Source organism: Galendromus occidentalis, unplaced genomic scaffold (assembly GCF_000255335.2).
Source record: "Galendromus occidentalis unplaced genomic scaffold, Mocc_1.1 scf7180000076319, whole genome shotgun sequence".
In the NCBI taxonomy this organism is placed as follows: Eukaryota; Metazoa; Arthropoda; class Arachnida; order Mesostigmata; family Phytoseiidae; genus Galendromus; species Galendromus occidentalis.
This window is the reverse complement of record NW_003804308.1, coordinates 976,901-998,617: the sequence shown is the minus strand read 5'-3', so window position 1 is coordinate 998,617 and position 21,717 is coordinate 976,901. Positions and strand designations below refer to the sequence as shown.

Below are 21,717 nucleotides of genomic sequence, written 5' to 3'. Positions count from 1 at the left end.
TTGTGAAAGGCCAAGGGAGCTGATTCCTCGAATCAGACTGACTCACTCAGTCATTTACATTTTTCGAATGGCACTCGGCATTGGTTCATTGTCAAGGCGACTTTCTTAAGCTTCGTCGCCAGTCATTGCTTCATTGTCGACCACAGAAGCATCGAAACTAACCGACCTTGCACCTTTATGGCGTCTGGGAGTTTTTGGACTGACCAAAATCGGAACGATCTGATTCTCTTTCGGTTTCCGCCGAGTCTTGTGCTGGGCTCTCTCTTGCAAGCTCAAGATTAGCCTTTCTTGACTTGTCACTTTCCTCATTAGAGCCTCGATGGCCTGAGTGTTCTCGGGTCCGACGTTAAGGCCAGCTTTCAATCGATCGGTCAGGGCGTATTTCTCCTTCTCGAGGCGCAGAATCTGTGGGAAGAATCACAGCCATGATGTTATATTTCTCGAGATTCCGTCTCTGCAGGTGATCTCCATAGTCTATGCTCATACAGTCGGACCCGCTTATAAGAGATGCTTTTATAAGAGACAGCTTCTATTCCCCGGTTTCCGAGCCCATCGACTCCCGTGATAAAAAAATCGCATATAGGAGACTTGAAAACTCGCTCATACCAGCAACTCGCTCATAAGAGACTCGTCACGATTCCCCTCCTCATAGGATTCCATGTTGAAGGATTCGCTTTCAAGAGACAGGTCGGGGAACTTTCACTATGAAACGATTTTTCCCCGATTCCGACTACTTGTTAGGCCTTCTAGACGCGCCTTAGGCCAACGTATGCGGGCCCGTGAAGAAAAATTCATCATTTCCAACCATTTCTACGCGATTGGGCGCTTCCGCGCATAAGAGAATCTCGCATATAAGAGACTTTTTACGGTTCCCCGAGGTGTCTCTTATAAGCGGGTCCGACCGTATATCCCGCTTCCGTCCAGGTTGTCACGAAAGCGTCATCTTAGACATCGCAGCTCATAGTTTCATGGGTTTCGATTGCGTCCAATCATTCCCTCGATGATTGTCGAATGTCTGCGATTTGTTTGACTCAGGAATATCGGCATATTGACGTAACTCGCGTTTGAGCCAGTCTGTCGGCGAATGTAGTGCAACTTCAGAGCTCGAGAATCTCGCTGGCATTACCATAGAGCAGATCTCGATTCAATGTCTTAGTTTCTTAGTATGTGAGCCAAGGCTTTTTGAATCCCAAGCAAGATCCGCGAGTGATTCGCAATTACTGCGAGTGCGGAAGCAGAATAACGTGCCGGTTCTCCCCCCCTCCTCCCCCGCGTGCGCCCCCGTCCACGGGAGCTCGTCCAGAAGTTTTCCCTTGAACCAATTCCGCGACAAGTGACGTTCTTATAGGCTTCATCCGAAGAAACGAGATTAATTCCGACCGTGCCTCACCTGATTCTTGAGAGCGTTTCGAGCGGACTCGAGCTGCTCTATTGCGGTGGATTTCGTTTTCAATTGCTCTCTGAAGGTTTCGACTAAAGTTTGCCATTTTTTCGATTCTTCCCACCGAGCGACCTCGATGCTCTGCTTGATGTGTTTTACCGCGTCTTCGGACGGCTTCTCCGACTGCTGTTGTTTCAAGTCCGAGAGTTGTCTCCGAAGACTATCGACTTCATCTTCGAGGATCTTCATTCGTTTCGGGTCGGCGCGTTTAAGCTTCTGTATCTTCCTCAGCTGCTCAATTTTAGTGTTCTGCTGTTCGATCTCAGATTCGAGAGCGCATATTCTCTCTTTGGCCGCTTCATTGGCTCGTTTGAGCTTCGCTGCTCGATCCTCTGCCACCTCGAGTTTTCCCCGGAGGTCTTCGACGAGTTTCTTGCTCTCGGTTTCCTCCTCGTCCGACTCTTCGCTCGGCTGTGGATCTTCGCGCGAAACAACTTCAGGTGTCGTGACGATTTCCGGCATCGAGACGGTCACCTGAGTAGATCTCTCAGCAGCACGCAGTTTCTCCCTCAACTCGTGGATGTTCTCATTCAGAGAAGCGTTCGTGCCTCTGATTTGATCGAATTGGTTCTGGAGGAAGATCTCATTACTCTGGGAGGCTTTGAGCTTGTTCTGCAGCTGCAGAATTGCCACCTGCTTCTCGGCCAGGATTTTTTCGAATGTAGTCTGATCGGTGACGGCGTCGTCATTCAGTGCTAGTTTCTTCTGTTGTTGGAAAGCTCTCATCGTGATTTCGGCAATCTGCTTCTTCGCCAGGTACATATCTTTCATATGCTTCCTCTCTAGCTCCTGGACGTCCGAATTACGTTTCACCTTAGTTGATATCAGATCCTGTTTGAGGTCCGTGACGAGTTGGCGGTACCTTTCGAGGGTCTGCTCCTTGTGACCAAGGAGTTTCTTCGTAGTATCCAAGGATATCTCCATCACCTTTAACTTCTGCTCGAGGTTACCATGGGTGATATGCTGCTTATTCACCTCCCTGAGCATTGTTTCTTTGAGTCTGAGCGCGTCTTGGGTCCGTCTCAGAATGTACTTGGCATCGGCGAGCTCAGTGCAGAGCTTTCGGTTGTAGTCTCTCAGCGAATCCATCCTTTTATAGAAACTTTGACACATACTCCGCTCTGATTCAGTTTGAGATTCCTCCTCCATACTGCTATCGATGTCGGAATCGTTGCTCCTGTTCTGTTCCCTCCCTTTGTTCTGGTCGGAGGCTGGTAACTCTCTGGCCACTGGAACATTCTGATGAGTTTGCTCGTACAGTCGCAGTAATTCATTTTGACGTTCCGTAGCGAGCCTCTGTGATTTCAGGTACTGCTGACTAAGCGACTCAACCTGCATCCCAAGTTTTTCGATGAGAAACATGTTCTCTGTTTGATCTTCATGTGCGATCGATTTGGCATCGAACGCGTCTGGGTTCTCGTTGAGTATGTTGTTCTTCATGTGAACGATGTCCTCGTTTAATAATTTGATCTGATGCTTGAGCTCGGCGACGTAATCGAAGCTGATCGTGTAAGAGAGTTCGGGCTGCGCGAGTCGTGCGTCACTTTTCAGGGCTTTGACTTGTCGACTATACATTTCCTGAATACAATCTATGTATTCCATTTGCTCTGCTACTACCCCCGAGTACGTCGAGATGATCGCGTTCTGTTTCAACAGCTGTTGTTGCGCCGAAACAAACATCTTGGAGAGCAGTTGATCCGAACTATCGCGCGTGAGCGACTCCCTCAACGACCCAATATCGCGCACCAAGGAGTGATTCTCCTCCAAGATGTCCCTGACGAACTCTTTCAACATCCTAAAGTCGATGGGAAGCTCCGAGAGCCAATCGATGTTCTCTTTGCGAGCTCTCCTCACTTTCGCAGAAGAGACTCGCGGTTTTTTCGCAAGCTTCGAACGAGGTCTCAGCTCCACCTTAGGGGGGCTTCCGGATGGGTTTTCACTCATGTTTTCCGCATTCGCAGACGCTCTCCGGCGCTTGGACGGTGATGTCGGATCCTTAGCTCGAGTTTCCGGATGGTCTTCTTTCAGCTTGTCGGATCTGTGCTGATTGATCGTCTGCAGTGACTCGAGTACGTAGATGAGGAATTCTTTCAGCTGCTGATTCTCGGAAATCATTTCAGTATTGTGCGCTGTCTCGTCCGCCGATTTTCCGTCCGCGACTTCTCGTCTCTTCTCCGACGGTGTGCGCGATATCTGACATCGGTCGAAGTTATCTTCGTCGAAACTTCTGCTAATGTCTTGCTCGTTGGATCTGGTCTGCATATCCGAGCTATTATCCCAACCTGCTGACACCTCATGCACTTTATCGACTAAGTTCTTCTGTAAGTTTCGCAGACTTTGCTTGAGCTCGAGAATTTCCTCCTCGAGTGCGAGTATCGTTTTCTCCGCTTCGATACTATTCCGTCTGCTCGACGATGGCTTAGCCCGACTCGGTGGGATCCCTTGGCAGAGATTCTCATTCTCTGTCTTCAATCTTTCGATTTCAACATAACTTTCAGCCATCTGCTCTTGGAGCCTTAGGATGTTCTTATCGCGAGCTGCGATTTTCCGTTTGCAAACTCGGACCTCGGTCACGGCGTCTGAGAGACCATAAACACCTTGAATAGGAAATTAAGGCCATTAAGTTCGACATCACGTATCAACACATCCAATTTGCAGGGGATGAATTCGCTCGAGATACCTATCATGAATTCGGTATTTTGGGTATAACATGATGGTTATTATTCATCGTTGGCTTGATATAGTTCCTTTCACCATCAGCAACTCAGATCTGCATCAATTGCTCACCCATTTCGTATTTTTTTGCTATCAGCAAGGCTTCAGCTAGCTGCTCCTCCCTGTCCAAGAGTTGCTTCTCCAGTTGAGAGTTGTCTTCTTCGAGTTTCCTTAGAGAAGCTCTGAAGGCTTTCTCGTCGACACGATGATCGCCTTTGTCAGACAATTCACGTTTCAAATCTTCGATAAACCTCGCATTGTCTTCAATATCTTGAGTGGCTTGAGTCAAACTCCCAGCCAAGCTCTTTATCTGCTCGTCTTTTTCCGTTATTGCTCTCTTCAGAATATTCAGGGTCAACGTGTTCGAGGAAGACAATACGGTCTCCAGCTCTCGTTCGAGCTGCACACATTTGGACTCTAGTTGATGGATTTGGCAGTTTTTGGACTCGAGGATTTCCCGCCATGTTTCGAGACGGTCACTGGAAGTATTTTTCGAATCTGCACTCGAGTTGTTCCTGATCATGTCGGGCGGCTGTAGAGCTTCGAGTTCATTAATTTTGTCCATGTACTCATCGACCAGTCCTTCGAGAGTCGCGATTTCTCGTCTGTTTTGCTCACCTTGCGACGTGAGCGTTTGTCGAACCCGCTGAAGCTCTTCTATGAGATCGGCTGACTGATCGATTTCTACCGTAGCATCCCGGAGTTTCGCTCCGAGCTGTTCGATAGTGCTTCGTAGGTCTTCGTTCACATTTTCTTCCTCTTGTAGGGCGAGCATCAATTTCGTAATCTGGTCGTTCTTCTCCTTGAGTTTGGCAATATATTGCCGCTCTGTCACTTGGCTGGCGGCGTGGATTTCGTTTTTCTGCACGTCTTTAATTTTTTCGTCGAGTTCACTCTGAAGCGCGAGCACCTCAACCTGGAGTGACTTCCGGTCTCGGTCAGCGTCGGCATAGAGACTCTCAAGTCGCGTCAAGCTCTGTTTTTCTCGCCGCAAGCTTATCTGCAAATCCTCGATCTCGTCACGCAGTTTCTTCACTTGATCCTCACCCTCCAGATCGCCGCGTCGAGCGCGAGCCAAGTCTCTCCGCAGTCGCTCATTCTCTTGCGCTAACGTCGAGTTCTTCATGGTTGTTTCGAGCTCCTCAATCGCGGCCTCCGCCTGCATGGATTTCAACCTAATAATTTTCTGAGCCACACCGAAAGCTGTCTGGAGATCGCGCACTTCTCCAATCTCTTCGACACGGTCAACTTTGGCGAGTTCTTCGGCTGCATCTTCGATCTGCTGCAGTTCTGATTCGTCGGCCTGCTCGACATTCAACTCTGGCCTCACGGCTCGAAGCAAACTCCAATTTAGTACAGTCATTATTCCAAGTTTGGCTCGCGATGCTCTTGCTCAACATTCGATAAGTTCTGTTTTGTGTCTTTCGCGATCTCTCGTATCCTAGCAACGGGCAGGAGGCATCAGACAGGCCCTCACGGTTCGAGCTCGCCGCGCCAAAAAGGCGAACCCCCATTAGTTTCTTTCAACTCACCGACTCTGTAGGGTCGTGCTCCCGCTCATTCTCGGAGAAGGCTTGGATGGATAGAGGCCGCGATAGAGGTTGAGAAAATCATGGTCGAAGTTAGTTTTTCACGTCTGCTTTTATTTACATCAATGTTAAGCATTTCACTTCTCAGGTGTGTTACAATTTCATTATGTACAGATTGCAAGTTTCCTCGGCTCTGGCTCCCGCCTTTAGAAGACGAAAACCTCGGACTCTCGAAGGAGCCGCAAGTGGGATGACGCCGCCAGCCTGAGCGATGCAAGGCTTTCCGACCCGTGAGATCCGGGTCTGCCCAAAGCAGTGCGGCCCGCATCTGTATTCGAACTCTTCACATCTAGGCGGTTTACTCGCGCCAGCTATGGTTGGGAATCCAGCATTTTCCTGAGATAATTTTTTTCGCTGGTGAAAATCCAGCCCTGGTAGTATACATCATTTGTCGGCGCAGGCGCGCTCGGGGCTTCTCAGGGTTGAGACGATGGATTCGTTATGTGGGTTTTCAGAGGCTTCTCCTCGAATCGAAAACTGATGCAATCTAAAATTGAAATTATTGCTAGAAAAATTATCCGTGACATCGATCTGTGACATCTCTAGACGGAATGATATCCCGTGTCCGAGAAGAGCAGAAGCGCGGATTCGCTCCCGACTCGAGACCACTCACCGATGCGGATGACTTTCCTCCTCATCGTGAATCAAAAACGCTATCGCACGGCGCATCGATACCTTTCGTGTGTTGCTGCAGAGTGGCTAGGGGCAGTCTGCAAAAGAAGCATCGATTAGACGAGTCAATCTGAGGGAGAGTTTCAACTGATTCCGTGCGATCGAGAGTGGTACAGCGCCCAGCTCCATCCAAAGGATGGCTCGACAGAGATAGATGAGTTCAGAAATAGTCGAGAATTACCTTGGTGAGTTTGAGGTTGAGTTCCGTCTCACAGCTTCGTAGTCGGTTTCGCAAAGTATCCGGTTTTCGTGGAGAAAGAATCGATCCCCGACGCAAAATCTGCTCGGAAAGGAGGAAGTCTGTTTCTATGACTGCTAATATATGTATGTTTCTGCCGCGAAAACTCGAGGGACCCGTCGGAACCCACGTTGCGAGAGTCCGAGGGTAGAGTTTTAGTTCAGACCCTGATCGAGAGTCGGAGTCATGCGTCGGCGACTCTGCGAGGCTCGCGTTTGTCCCTGCTATGTGTTTCTGCCACAATGAAACACAAGCTCTGTTTCTTAACAACCCGCTGCAGCCCTAATGAGAATGACAATTTCTGCAGCGTATTGTGAAGTCACTCGACGAGCCCGCGGACTAACAGACGAGTGGACAGATGATTCAGGGTCTGGCTGACACACGGACGAATCTCAGAGGCGAGCTTTATAAAGAGAAGGCTTTCTCTGGGAGGCCTGCAGAGACTGCCCTGTTCGAGCGGAATTCCCGAACTTAACAAGGCTCTAATGAGTGCTCCTCGTAATTAATAATGTCGCAGATAATTATAGTGGCGAGAGCTTGGCCACCGAAGACCATGTCGTGAAGCTAAGCGACCGACCCATCGGTAGCCAGCTCCCGACAGATTATTGATATTTTGAATTCGGAAGCGCCAGAGACACTGTTCAAAATAGTCGAACGTCACCAGGGCCAATCACCCCATCGCTCTAATCACGCCCTCTGATCCGACAGTTCCTGTCACCGCTCCGCGATTTCGATTTCAAATTATCCGGAAATCACCACGGAGTTTACAGACCTCAAATTGCACTGCTGACAGGCGAAACAATCTAAATGATAGACGTTCCCCTTTGCACGCATAACCATCTCGAACGCAGGAATTCCTTTCTCGCAGGCGCAACATAGTCCCGTCGTGCCGAACAACCTGTAAAATGGGATTCGGAGATTTCAGGACTCCAGCGGGCAAGAATCGTCCCGGCCGGGGGGAAATTTTCTGCGTCAACTCCCAGAATAATTTGTTCCTCGGATCGACCCGGGAAACTCTGAATTGGGATTCCATAGGTTCGTATATGTAATTCAACGTTCGGGTTCCCCAAGAGCGAGCAAGAGCCGTACCGAAGATAGTCTCTCTTGCAGAGAATGAGATTGCTCTTCGTGAATAAGGTACTTCCAACTTCTCCTAAACGGCATTCACAGCATGCGCACTTCAAACAGTCTTCGTGCCAGAACTGTTCTAGTGCTTTGAGTAGATATCTGAAACGGAATGGGAATCGATTAAGAGGGGTCTCGAGCTCCGCGAGAAGAAGGACTCCATCATAAGTTTCCGGGATCTCTACCTGCTATCTAGGCAAGAGATATAGTTTTGAAGGCACTCACCTCTCCCGAATGGGTTTCTGACAGCCAGTACAATGCAACTCGTCGCCTGCAATATTGAGGGCGAGCATCATTTCAACCATCTCCATTTCTCCATTTGAATTCGGGTGGTACGATGAAGACGGCGATTCCCGGTCTAACCTACCTTGCGAAGCTCCGACGACTCCGTTGCTCATCGTGGAGTTGGTCCAGCGACTGACAGTGAGCGCGTGGAAACTCCGCGGCTCCACGCGGGCTTCCATAGACTCGAAAGGATTGTGAGATGCGTTTTCGAAGCTTCGTTTCAATTCCTCAGGATCTACCCAATTAAATATTCCGCTCTCCCGAGAAGTTTCGACCCGAGTCACCGGGCGGGAAGATGCCTGACTCTTCTCGCCTGGGGATAGGAGAAAGGTTTGATTGAAATCTGAGTAAGCAGCCACGGCTTCAAGAGAGAAATGCTATGCAGGCATTCGTCGGCAAGGCTCGTTCGGAATGATTCGATACATAAATCTGAAGACGAAAAAAAGTTTCTGCTTTGAGTCGGAATAGATTCGATGACCTCGTCTTAGAATTCCTTCGGCCGGAGGTAGTAGTTAACGACAGAGAAACGCCCCTCATCTGGGGAGCAATGAGCCGGGATCGTCTTTGCCAAGCGCCAATCCGAATATTCAGAGGAGCTCGGCGATTCTCTGAACGATTTGATCAAGGTTAGTCTGGAGCCCGGCGGACTGAGTGGTTGCGTGGCGCTGGTGTATGTTCTCTTGTGAATAATTTGCGTACCGAGTCGCCTGGCCCGCCCGGGTGGGCTCGTCGCGTCTTAATGACGTCGAATGCACCAAGAGTCCCAATCTCAGGATGAGGAAAGGTTTCAAAATCTCTGCTAGATCAGACAGGCTCCGCGGCTCTTGGAACCGCTCCATCACACTCGAATCGATCCTCGGGTGAAACTAAATGATATCCATCGCGAAACGGCCACCTCGTTTTCTTTCCCCCGGAAGGAAGTTTGGATCCCCCAATGATCGGACTCCAATCATCGAGCTCCTGATAAGTTTCGAGGGTTGCCGAGTTGTCTCGCTAGTCCGAGGCTTTGTCCTCGGAAATGGTGAGATCCTCAGTTCCTCAAAAATAGGGGAACATGGATCTGCAATCGATCATGCCTATACACGATCCCTTGACATCTGATCAGGTAGTCCGTTTGAGCCGAGAACACAAATGAGTCTCGGGATCAGACATGTGCGCCCCGATCGGCACTACCTCCGGGCATCAGCGATACTTCTGTCCCGCATACTCGTTCAGCAATTTCCTCTCTCTGCACGGTCTTCTCCAGTCACTCAAAATATTCGATTCTCATGCTGGGGATTCGCCACAGAGCACTCCCGGAAGCAACGCTATACGAGGCTCCCGCGCACTCAGGGGAGAGGACCCCGAGTTATGGTCTGGGATAGCAAACGAATTATGAACAGGTTTCCGGGAAGATATCTAAGTGGGTCGGGACCATTAGTGATCGGCAGATCACTCAACGTTGTTGAAATCCACACCAGGGAGCGCTGTTTATTTTTCTCGCTCCTCGTGTCCTTCTCCTTCATATCGATGTCGATTCCTCGTCGTTTTCTTTTTCGCCATCGTCGTCTTCCGCGGCTTCCACTATCGTTGCCCGGCAAGAGAACGGACGAGAGAAGAACAAGAGAGCCGGGCTCGCACGACGATCCGATTGGATCGGTCTGTACGTACGTACGTTCGCTCGCCCGCCCGCTCGCGAACCCCGTTGCCTCCTAGGTCCCTCTCTCGGCTGATCCGATAGACGGACAGACGAGCGGACAGACGAACAGACAAAGCAATAAGAGTTCGTATTGAACGAATTGCTTCTCCTCGTCCGGCGGCGTCCGTACGTCCGCCCAAAGGTCCGTGCGTTCGTTTGTACGTCCGTCCGTTCGTCAGACCGACCGACGGCTAACTGGCTGGTCGGCCGGCCGGCCGGCTGATATATTGCAAATGCAGCCGCCGCTACTGCCGACAGCGTTATACTAGGCGCAACGGACAGGGAAAAAAATACCGCAAAACAGCTCTCGGGCACCATTTACGCGTCGGCCGATCCCGATGCCAATGTCAAGGGCCTGAGTCCAGCGAGTTTTTCTCCTGATAATTTTCCCCCACGGAACGAGAATAAAACCCTAATAACTCTAATAACTTCCGATGAAACTCTCCTCCCGTTCGCGTGGTCGAGCGGTACAGGTGATTCTCCCCGATGAGTTCGGGCTATTCGAATCAGCTCATGGGGCTCTGTGACGTGAATCAGTTCCCGCACGGAGATATCGTAAAAGCTCTCTCAGTCGAGATTGCGGAGGGGACGATGTCTTTCGATTTCGGAACGTTCCCCCGGCAATCCAGACATCCGCATGCTTAGAGCTCCCTTCGGCACGACGCACTTTCGAGGACCATATTGAGCGGCGGGCAATGCGGATCATAAATTAGTTCAGCGCACGCGTCCCCGATGATGAAGATCTCATCGAATTTCTCGGGAGCCGAATACGGCGAGGCTGGCGAGAGACTTGCGGAGCCGAGCTTTCCGAAGTGAACCGCAATCACTCGATGTCATTGGCAGCCGGCTCGGAGAGAGGAGACTTCATTAAGAAGCAAGCTGCAACCATCCGAGTGCCTCGCCGACTGACTCCTGCGGCTGGTGGGTAAGACCTGGACGAGAAGATACGTAGGTGCTTGCCGCGCCATGGAGGAGGCTTCTCATGGGGAAGGGGGATTCATCGGGACTCTGGTGTGCTCCTCAGAGGGGGTTGGGGAAAGAGCGATGGGGCGGGAGAGTCCCTGCTCGCCAAAGAGAACTTCTACGGGGATTGGGAGCGGAACGGGTCCAATTTGCTTCCGACGAACAGACGCCGGCCAATTAGGCCTAAATGCGACTGAACGCCGACGGGAAAAACCTTGCGTCGCTATTGGGAGCTCATTAGGCGGTAGTGTTTGTGTATGGTTGACGGCTGTGTCTGGCTTTCCCGCGCGTTCCATCCGACCCTCCTTCCATTCCTATTGTCGCCATTTGTCCCTCCAGTCATTTCATTTGTACAATGCACTCGATCGCCAGAGCGCTCCAACTTGCGCGCGGCAATGCTCCTCCGGTGAATCTTTCCCAACGGAGGATTGCACTTTTCCCACTCTGGTCTTCGATCACGAAGGAAAAATAACTTCGGAGATAAACTCGAGGAAGTTCCCAACTGGGGCTCGATGGAGATCTCGGCTCCCGGAACAGCTCGTCCGGTCGTTATCAAGGCAACGCTGGAAGTTCGAGCTTTGAAAGTTGATTTTTACTCATTTGCAAACTTTCTACTCACTTGGTTGTTATTTATCTTTGGTTGTGCCGCCATCGACGCCGCTGCCGTTCTCTCTCACCCGCTTATCGTCTCACTCGGTCCTCTTTCTCTTGCTGCCCCTCTCCTTTTTCTCGCTCTCCCGTTTTTTCTCTCTCTCTCTTCGTTAATTAGAAGTTTGATTATGAACATATTAATTGCGAAGCTTCAAGAACGAAAGCCTCTTCGTTTTTTCCCCTCCGCTCGCCGCTTCGTCATTCTCTTCAAAGAGCCCCACATTCGTTTTTTTCTTTCATCAAGTTTCCGTCGGTTTTCTCATAGTCCCTCGAATTCCTCGAGCTCTTTTAATTGCATGGTTTCATGCGCAGAATAAACGTCTCCTCGAAAATTCGCGATACTCCCGTTTCTCCTGCTTGCCGTGACGAATTTTTGCTGAAACGCAAGTGCTGTACTCGAAGGCTGTCCGCGGACGGGAATACTCTACGGTCTCCAGCTCGGCATCAATCAGCATCGCCGGAATGGATCATTAGCTACGCGGGCTGTGAAATCTGCTGGATTGTTTGCTGAATCTCCCGCAATTCCCGCCTCTATTTGAGTTGAATTTGTCATGAACTCTGTAGCGGGGGTAGGGCAGCAACAGCCGGCAAGCGGGCAGTCAGTCAGTCAGTCGAGTCATTGTATCGTCGTCGTCCTCTCTTGTTATTTTTCTACTCGTTGCTCGTTATCGGGCCGCAGTTGGAGGAGAACGAGGGCTAGCAACGAGGGGTGAGGAGGAGGAGAAGGACAACTAGGGAAATAAGTCGAGGGCACCATTGGGTTCGGATCCAAGCTGGCGGGAGAGGAGAGGAAGAGGATGATAGCAAAAGAGCAGCACTTTTTGTTCTGCTCGTTAGCGTAGTTGTTTGTAGCAGCTGCTGCTGCGGCAATGGTAGCGGTCGCCCGTCGATTGGTTCTCTCGCAGTTCCTCTAGCAACTTCTACTTTCTGTCAACAGTGGCAGTCCGGCCGTCCCCCTATTCATTCCGCTCTTTTCCCTCATTCTATCACCGCCTTAGATTTTTATGCAGTGTCAATCGGATGGAGGTAGCTACCAGTGTAGATTATAATCGTAAGGGATTCTTTTTCTCCGATCCCGCGAGGGCACCCGCCTCGCTGCTCCCCACAGACGGAAATTTCGCACCAGCGAGCTCCAGATTTGAATGCCACATTTGTCCGGTCTCGATTCGCGCCCCCGCCGGGGGTTGAACTCGCTGGGGTTTGAATCCGGACATTCTGCTCTATTCCTTCTAACGATACACCTGACAGAGCAACGTCGGGTATTCGAGACCGCGACTCGCTTCCGGCCACATCCGTAGTGGATTCGCTTATCTCTCTACTCTGGATCGCAGGTCCTGAAGATGCATGGGAGCAATTTCGGAATCGTTGCTCCCTCTGTGCCCCTCGCTGGTGTTGCTCTTGCTATTGGCGGAGTCGCCTTCCGTGGTGCCTCAAACTCAACACTATCTGCAAATAGTGAATGCTGAGCAGAGGCGGCGCTGCGATCCAGGCTAGACGAATCGACCGATACACAGACAGACCGACAAACCATCAGACGAAGCAAGCAGACAGACCGAGCGGGAGACCAACCGGCGGCCCGATCGACAGACGGACAGACAGACAGACGAGGAAGCCACTTAAGTAAATTGGGCCATCCTTCGCTGTTTCTCTCTCTCTCGCGAGCACTCCGTTGGTTGCCTGCCCGCCCGTCCGACCGTACGTCCCTCCGTTCGCTGTTTTTCTCCCGCAATCCCAAGCACTCAGAGTCTCTGTAACTCATCTCGAGTCTCTAGAGAAGAAGTGGAAAAAGGAAAGGGAGAGTGAAACTTCAATGCGGTGTGCGTCGCCGACGTTCCTCAAACATGGTCTCCTTTCTCGAAGCTCCGGCTGCGTTTCTGTCATGTCATTTTCTTTCATGTTACGAGCATTTCAATTTCCGCCTGCGAGCGGGCTCCAAGTTGCTGGCAATTTCTCCCCGGACAGGTTCCAGAGTCGAGAACGCTGCGCAGGCAGTGAAACCATAATCGGCTTCGGAGTCTCCTGCATCCCGCGTTCGGAATCGATCGCGACGAATATATCTTCCCTTGGTTCCTCCGCGGACGGGTCTCTGGTCGACAGGACGCTCCAATTCGCGAAATTCACTTTGTTTATTTAAGCCACGCGACATCCATTTATAGGCTTGCGAGAAAAGGCGAATCAGGGAGAGTTAGGTGATAGAAGCTCCGCGCTCCATGACAGATCTCAGGAGGAATTAGGTTGATCCCGAGCTCTGGATCTCTCGTGCCTCATTGCGGTATACGTATACGCGTCGACGTTGACCGGGGCTCAAATCCAGGCTTCGGTCATTATTGACGATTCCGGCTAGCGAGGACGATAAGGGCGAAGTGAGATGACCTTATCGAGCGGTGGAGCGCAGCATTCGTGCAATTCTGATTCCATATCTCCGATTGCAGCCATTTGTGCGGTGTGCCATAATTTCGTCATTGTGACACAATGTGTGGCGGCGTGCATGGATGGTGTGAGTGTGTCAGTTTGTGTATATTGGGTCTTTCTTAGCTGCTTAGCTGCCGTGCTCGGTTTGATCTCGTGGGTTCGACAATGCTCGGCCCTTTCTCAGGCCTGCTTCGGGAAAGCAAAGCTGTGAGTCCACCCGCCTATCGCCCATTCTACGAGCCGCTCTCTGTACTCCTGTGAGCCGTGCGCGTGAGCGAGCGACCGATCTACCTGGCTGGCAGGATCGCCTGAATTGGCTGAATGGCCACCAGCCCGAGTCCCATAGCCGTCGTAGCTGCTGCAATCCAAACACACTCACTCGCAGATGCTGTCACTTCGTGCTAGCATTGGTTTGGTATTCCCACACGGAGCAAAGCACGGAACAAGAACGATGCTCACTCAGTAAGCCTCGTTCAGGAGGGGAGCATGGTGGGCTCTGTGTCTATGATGCATAGAGCATCAGCTCCGACGCTGAAGTCAATCGGAATTCGATTCGGATCGCTTTACGGGGGAAATCGGGGGAGGGAGACGCCATCGCTGGTCTTGTTATCATTTGGGACGAAACTGAGCTTTCTACGACGGAACCCATGAGGCCCGGCTTCGTGAAATCATTCCGTCGGATCCGGAAGATGTTTATCGAGATCGAGACGGATCGACACTCAGAGAAGATCATCGTGTGAGCTGAACGAAAAGTTCCTTAGTTGCCGCGGAATTCGAGGTTCTCCACGGCCAATGATGGATTCCTCTTGTTCTATCGCTGCGCTTGGAAAATCCACGAACGGGAGCAGAGCTGAGCATGCAATCATTACGCAACGCTGAGAGCTAAGTCAATTCATTTTGAGTCGCTCCCAGCGCAATCTCGAGCGAGACATTCTGCCGCTGGACCTCTTCTGATGTCGTCGATCTAATGACGTTGTGGTTTCAGCTCCTCGACAGGAAACGGCGAGAGAAAATCATCAAGAATTCGTTTTCGAAGGAACACAGAGGAGTCCTGCCCCCTACCTTCGAAATCTCACTTCGTGTAACATCCATTAGCTCCCTGCTCTCCCACCAGAGGAAAATCTGAAGACATTTTTTCCTTCCCCGCGTCGTTCCATTTGAGACAAACACACAGTTTTTTTCGGGGGCGGTTCGAGGAGCTTCTGCAGCGGCCCGAAAGTCACCTGCTGTCGGCAGACTTCGCGGGATCGTCGTGGCGTCGCGTCGGTGGAATAGTCATTACAAGCGCGGGGGTGGGAGGAAAGAGCGATGTTCACAGTCGAGAATGATACGGGGAGAGAATCTCGCGAGGGAACAGCGTGAGAGACGAACGAAGCCTTAAAAATATGAACGAACACGAAACGAGCGAAAAGAAACTTGAACACAAATGAGAGAATATTCGCTCAGCTCTACCCTCGAATAAGTGAGCGACTACGGAATAAAGCGAGGGGGGAAGAACGTGAGAACGAAATGGAGTGAGCGCTAGACTGAGTGAGACCAAATAAAGAATACGAAACAACACCATCACTGCATAGTTGACAAGAACGAGCCGCCCGCAAGACTACTAAGATGATATCGTTGTGGTCGTTCTTAGCGGAGTTTGCTCTTGTCGTCGGAGGAATGTTTCGCTGAGGAAAGTGACTCTCTCTTCTCGGCTCCTTCCGACAGCCGATCCGACGATTCCCGTGATTAGACCAGCATTCGGCGTCGTAGAAACCGAGAAATCGGAGAGCCAGCTGTGAGAGCATTTCCGTATCGGTGGGTTCATGAAGCAATCCATCGAGGTCCCGAAGTCGTATCGCACACAACTAGGCTCCTACGTCTATTCCACATACATTCAAGAGGAGCCACCTGCCCGTCAGGACAAGAGAAATGACGAAGGAGCAGCGTCATGATCCTCGAAGTCTGAACGAGGCCAGGGGAAAAATGAAGACGGAAAAGAAGCAAGAAAGACCATTTCCCAGTCACGACGACTCGAATACGAAAGGAGAGGCTAGGTGTTCTTATCGTGGCTGTTGTTGGGGGATTGTGGATGCGGCTATAGCGGAGCCAATAAAGAAGATTGCCTTTTGGCGTTATTCGTTTTGCTCCGAATTCAATTCGAATCAAGCCAAACGAAGTCTCTTGTCGATTGGGGAGACTTCCGAGTGCTTCACATCGAATCCATCCAAGCATCACCTCAACGCAAGCCTAGCTATCAGTTATAATTGAGAAAAAAAATTCTTCATCACTGAGCCGTCCGTAGAATTCGGGTACTTTCCCGCCGGGAGCGATGCGATGCCTCCGACGAGGAGCATGGTGCGGCGGAAGCAAACGTGCATACACCGTCTTGATACTCGCGTACAAATCGCTCAGGTCGCCGGGCGGTCTCAATCGCTCTCGTACAGAAAGTTCTATGTGGGCTATGTAGATCTGAGTCGCACACGCTCGGGTCGTTTGAAGGCAGCTCGCTGGGTCCACCGCTTGGCTCCTTGGTCAGTCGTTGGCTCGGTGGAAAACGATTGGCTTTCTTCGTCGTCATATTGGACTGCGGCAACGGCGGCGGTGGCGGCTGTGAGGCCTGCGAACAGTGGTGGTGGTAGCGGCGGCAGCAATAAGCCTTCACGCATCCATCTATTGAACGCCATTCATACTCTACACTAGTAGATATAATAAGGCAGGATGTCTATTCTATGTTGCTGGCTGGATATTAGTGCGCTCGCCGGCCGGCCCCCTCCTCTGGCAGCCGCTGCTGCGGGCTGGCGATACTGCAATACAAGCGGCATCGACTATCCAGTCAAGCTGCTTTTGCTGCCGCTGCAGCTGGATTCCATTATGAGAGCGGCGGCAACAGCAATATCGACGCAATATTGATTAATTGTTTGTTGTTACTATTGTTGTTGATGCCGCCGCGCCGTCGCTGTCGCTCCTGCCTGTTATGCCATCGCTCGACACCGCACTGAGCCAGCCTCGCAACTCGACCCGGGACCATGTGCACACCCCTTCGTGTCCTCCCCCTTGCGAGCCTCGAGGCTGCTTCTCACGCTGCTCCCGTCCACCGCTTCCGACCGTCCACTGGGCGAGCCCTCGTTCCCTAATAAGAATTTCCTGAAATTTTCCCTAATCGGGCAATTTCCTCAGTGAGTATCGGTATGGCATCGATCGATATAGCGAACGAAACAGCCAACTGAGTACATGGCCACTGACGGTCACCGACAACTTCGGATCGGACATGTACGGAATCCCCTGCGTTAAGCAGCATCGAAGGAGTTCTCCGAGAGTAGGGACCTCTGATTCTCGTCTAGGGAACCATTCATATACCATACATATCCGGAGCAGGACCGGACAGGACCACGTAGAAGAATATTCCAAGTGACAGCGGAAAGATCCGCAAAACGAGACTCTGTGATTTTTCTCTAATTAGCGTCGCTAATTAGCGCAAGCTTCCGAGATGGACGTTTCTGATGATTGCGAAGTCTTCCGACGACGACAATAACTGCTGAGATATCGTCCCAGACCTGGTCTCGCGGCAGAGAGCTCGCAGGTGGCGGAGCGTGATGGGGGAGCTCCCGTTAAACGAATCATTGGTTAGATCAGTACACCGGCCGAGGTAGATTTGAGCTCTTAGCTAAAAAAGGAAAAATCCATTAAGAGAAGGCAAAGAAAACCAGGAGAGGAGCGCGATAACGAAGGAGCAGGTGGGGGCCTGGCCCTAGGCGAGACGCTTCATCTCATGAAGTAGTCCTCATCGCTCCTCCCAGACGAGAATTCACCCTTGAGGGACACGGAGTTCGCCAGAAGAAGCGCGCCGTACGACATGACGCGCTGCTCATTGGAGCAATTCGACATCTCCATCAACAGCCTATCCTGCACTGACGGGTACTTCGGGGCTGATCCGATATCGATAGAAACAACAGTGGATCGACTCTCATGGTCCGCGATCGGAGGACTGGGGCACATTCAGGAACATTCTTGAACCCCTGGACATTAGGCTCAAGGAAAGGGTGAGCTCCGGACCGTACTATGTCTGGATTACCGAGTCGTCGTGTGACGCGGGCGTAAGAGAGAATCGAGACTGCGTCGCGTCGCAAGAAACGTATTCGGGCATGGCACGAACAGCTCCAGGTGCGTAGGCGGTGGAAAAGCCAGGCAAATCATGTGCACACCGCAGCACAACGTCGGAGCCGGTCGCGGCAAGCAGATGCCGTTCCGGCCTAGAGACACCGTTTTCGCATTAGCTCTTAGTGGTCATGGCGGCAAGCAGTGGTACGGTCGTCGTCGTCGTTGTCGTCAGAAGGGAATTGGCCTTTGAAAAAGCACTCTCTCTCTCTCTCTGTCTTGTGTCCAACTAGCCAATATTCACGGGCGAGCTACTTGGAACGCTTGGCTGGCGGACGGGCGGACGAACCGACCGAGCGACTGTCGGATTTTAATGCACCTTTCATGTGTGTGTCTGTCTATGCGAGGGGTGGCTTGACTTGCTAGTGTGTCTGCCTGCGGACGGACGGACGGCCAGCGTGCCAGTCTACGAGCTTGACTGTACGCGGATGTTGTAGTACATCCAGTTGTGCGAATAAAGTGCTTTGCAGTGTAAAGTTGTCGTCGCCGCCGCCGCCTGTCTTCCTGCTTGTGACTGCTTTAAATGCATTTTCGTTGTTAGTTCAAACGCCCCCTCAGTCTCCACTCGGAAATCTCCGTTCGCCCCGTCATGCCCCAGACTTGACTGATCCAAAAGCTCCTCTTCCATTCCTAGTCGTCTTTGCCGCCATCGCGACGTTGCTGCTGATCATGTCGTCGTCGTCAGCGGCGCCGGCGTCGTCGTCCTTCTCGTGGCGCGAGATGACGTCACGTGTGTCTAAAGTTTAGAGCGTGCGCCCCGAGAGCCATGTTCCTGAGAAAGCTCTAGAATTATTTCTTCGTTCTGTGGCTCTCGGGTCTCTTGGCCACTTTCGGAGACTTTCATTTTATCTCGAACATCCTTGGAGCCGAAGATCGAGCCGGAAGCAGAGTAAATGTGACGAGCCGATGATGTTTGAAGGTCGGGGACCTCCAACGAGCTCGACTCGGGTTTTCTTGGTGTCAGCCGGGAGTCGACGCCCGTACATGGAACGTTTTCACCCCCTGGGAATGGGAGCACCGGTGTTCCGCCATTTCCCGAAGGATGCGCACCTATGTCTGAACCTATAATATTCGTCAAATGCAGCCTCGGCTCAGAGGAGCATTGGCCTCACTTCTGCGAACAACATTCGGGATCGAGTTTCTATTTCCGCGAGTTCTTCCCGCTTATAATATTCCCGTCCAAACTCCTACGCTGTGACTCGAGTCTCCTTAGTCGACCGGCCGGGTCAACCAAGCTTCCGTGGAAGGTGAGTACGGGGGCGATTCACAATCAAAGGAGTCATGACAGTTTGCTTCCGTATCAACGTTTGGACGTGTCCCCCGCGCTGCCCTGGGGGACAGAGTTCCACTTGAGCGGCGCTGCGTATCATGTAGCTTTGCGGTCAGTCGGAAAAGTTCGCTGGCTCATCTGCCCCTCGCGCAAGCGTCCGACAGCGTCTCCCCCCCCCTCCGTGGCCTTAACTGGTCAACTGCCTGTTTGCCTGGATGATTCCGAACTGAGGAGCGAGCCGCTCGCAGACCGGTCGGGCGGTCAGTCGGTTAGCTAGGCAAGGAGCAAGCTAGCCGGCCCAATTAGCTGATCATTAGCAACAGCAGGACTTATTCTCCTGGAGCCACCGAAAGAAAGAGAATAGCTAGCTGCAAGCCAGCTCGTCGTCGTCAGAGCATCGGTCGACCGGGCTCCGTCCTTCGCTCAGCCTCAAGGATGAGAGTGCGCGAGAGAAACAGAGGAAGAGGGAGGGAGAGAGCGATTGCACGAGAGCGCGGAAGAATGATTCCGTTCTCTATCCCTCGCTTCGTAATTAAGTGTGCGACTGAGCGGACGAACCGCTGAACGAACCAACGAACGAACGAACGAATGGACGAACTTGCCTGCTAGCTGGTGAGCTGCGACTGAGCAGACCGGTCGGCAAGCAGCCCGGCCGCCAGGCGGGTGAGTGAGGCAATTATCGGACGAACCAATTAGGCTTAGGGAAAACGAATCACGAAACGAATCGCGTCATCATTCTCTTCCTCGTTGGCTGGCGCGATGGCTGACCGGCCGGCTCCCTCTGTTCTCGAAGCTTTTTCTTCTTGCTGGCTTATGCTCGAATCGGTGCCCGCTACTGGGCCGCTCTGGCTGCCTGCGCGTCCGCGAGCTTGTTTGTTTGCGTGCTCGACCGAACGTCGAACCGTGCGTCCCACCTACCGAGACTGTGACTTGCGGCGAGGTGCGTGACCGAATGAGTGTGCGCTCATCTAATTCATTGGCACACTTCGTCCGGAAACGCAGCCCTAAGCCCTCCTGGTGTGGTTGGACCGCTCTAGCTATGCGTCGGAGACCGTAGGATCCATGAAAACTTGATTGGATCGGAGAGACCGAAACGGGTAGATAAACGGGATTTATAAACCAGCATGCTTCGGCGCTGGATAAAAAAATCGATCGCGCGAATTCGAATCAATTCCTCATGTCAGGCGAGCCGGTCTACGGAATTCCGGCAGTCGCAGTTCCAGGACCTACACGCCTTGGAGAACGACGGAGGTCTCGCCCGGCACCATATTTCACGATGCCGATGCACAGATAGCAGAAGCTGAGGGAAACGCATCCATCGATGGCCCGAGTCGCTTCTGGCCCCGACCCATCGGAGGAGCCACGAGGGACTCGCTGATGACTGCAGAATCATGAAGCTGCTTGCATCTATACGCTTCCGCGTTCCTCATTTCCGAGCCAGGACTTCCGATGGTAACAGTAATTCGGTAGATGGCTGCGTTGAGATCGGGAAGAATGGAGCTTTAGAGTTTAGAGGAGTCGCGCCGACATATGAGAGGCAAGAGGAGCTACGAGATCGAGGATATGCAGTTCTTGAGGAGACGTAGAACCATTGAACAAAAATAAGGAGGTGCAAAGAGAGGGGTCGTAAAAGAGAGGTGCGGAGAGGGTCTCCGGGAGAGAGATGGGGAACAACGACGACTGAAACGGGGACGGGGCTTCATTAGCCGTAATTAAGCACAGCTGTAATTAGTTGTGAGTCTTCTCACACCTGGGAAAGGGACTCTACCCGCTCGGCAGTGTGTGCGAGTGCGTCTCTCTGTGTGAGAAAGTTCCTCTGAAAGAGATAGGGGACGAAAGAGCGAGCGGAGAGAACCTTGTTAAGAGACAGCGAGAGATAGACCACTATGATAATGATGACTCGGCAAAAATTCGTGAAGGCGTGCTCGCCCGCTCGCTCACAGACACGCGAAACGAACACCTGTCAGTTCTTCCTTTTGTTACTAATTGCCTTGTTCTGGCTCCACAAACGACGAGCAAGTCGGAGTTCCAGGCATCGGTATTAGGAATTTCCTCGCCGAGACTCATGACCGAACGGGAAAAGCCGTAGCTCCCCGAAAATGCTTCAATACACTCATCAAGCGACTAACAAGTAACGAAAGCGCAGAGGAAATTCAAGTTCCTAATGAACGCTCTCGGTTTTCCCTGCAGCGATCTTATGGGTTGTACACATATAGTAATGATGGCCGCGAGACCGTTCTCTCGCCGGAAATTCCTGCTCTTCTCCAAGTCCCGCTCGGGAACAAGCGGCTCCGAATTCTCATCGCTGAGGAATTTAAGCATCATTGTCGAGGTCTTCTTTCATTCTAGCGCAGGACGCGACACCTACGACAGGCGAGTCATTGTTTCGATGAGAGCGTGTGAGCTTGGATTTTCCCCGGGATACCCTCTCCGGATCGAGTCCACGCGTTATTCCGCTGGAGAAAATAGGAAGTGTCCGTCAACTCCAACGGGTGGTCTCATGTTTTCTTCCTTCCAGTTCTCACGATGCCCGGAGACGGA

At 51.8% G+C, this 21,717-nt stretch overlaps 2 protein-coding genes across 2 annotated transcripts; both read right to left on the bottom strand.

Annotated features, from left to right (window-relative positions):
- Positions 1-105: 105 nt before the first annotated feature.
- Positions 106-5,519, bottom strand: LOC108865127 (centrosomal protein of 290 kDa-like). Its single transcript, XM_018641822.1, has 3 exons — positions 4,229-5,519; positions 1,391-4,038; positions 106-405 (listed from the first exon to the last, which is right to left on the bottom strand). Exons 1-3 carry the CDS (start codon positions 5,517-5,519, stop codon positions 106-108), a joined length of 4,239 nt encoding a protein of 1,412 aa, XP_018497338.1.
- A 532-nt stretch (positions 5,520-6,051) lies between these two features.
- On the bottom strand, positions 6,052-11,378 carry LOC100898488 (LIM domain only protein 3). Its single transcript, XM_003738752.2, has 8 exons — positions 11,326-11,378; positions 8,148-8,378; positions 8,006-8,051; positions 7,745-7,882; positions 7,428-7,553; positions 6,599-6,697; positions 6,359-6,455; positions 6,052-6,232 (listed from the first exon to the last, which is right to left on the bottom strand). The coding sequence occupies exons 2-7, from the start codon at positions 8,242-8,244 to the stop codon at positions 6,380-6,382; spliced, it is 582 nt and encodes a 193-aa protein (XP_003738800.1). The 5' UTR covers positions 8,245-8,378; positions 11,326-11,378; the 3' UTR covers positions 6,052-6,232; positions 6,359-6,379.
- Between the last annotated feature and the right edge of the window lie 10,339 nt (positions 11,379-21,717).

Bases quoted from the DNA above. Each gene is read 5' to 3' on its own strand.
- LOC100898488 (XM_003738752.2), bottom strand. From the start codon at position 8,244: ATGGAAGCCCGCGTGGAGCCGCGGAGTTTCCACGCGCTCACTGTCAGT. The intron at 7,554-7,744 runs GTACGGCTCTTG...CCCATTTTACAG, and splicing joins TGCAAGAGAGACTATCTTCG to GTTGTTCGGCACGACGGGAC. The intron at 6,698-7,427 runs GTCTGTAAACTC...CTTTCCGAGCAG, and splicing joins TGTCAGCAGTGCAATTTGAG to ATTTTGCGTCGGGGATCGAT.
- LOC108865127 (XM_018641822.1), bottom strand. From the start codon at position 5,519: ATGACTGTACTAAATTGGAGTTTGCTTCGAGCCGTGAGGCCAGAGTTG. The intron at 4,039-4,228 runs GTGAGCAATTGA...TTCCTATTCAAG, and splicing joins AGCAAAAAAATACGAAATGG to GTGTTTATGGTCTCTCAGAC. The intron at 406-1,390 runs GTGAGGCACGGT...TTCTTCCCACAG, and splicing joins GAAACGCTCTCAAGAATCAG to ATTCTGCGCCTCGAGAAGGA.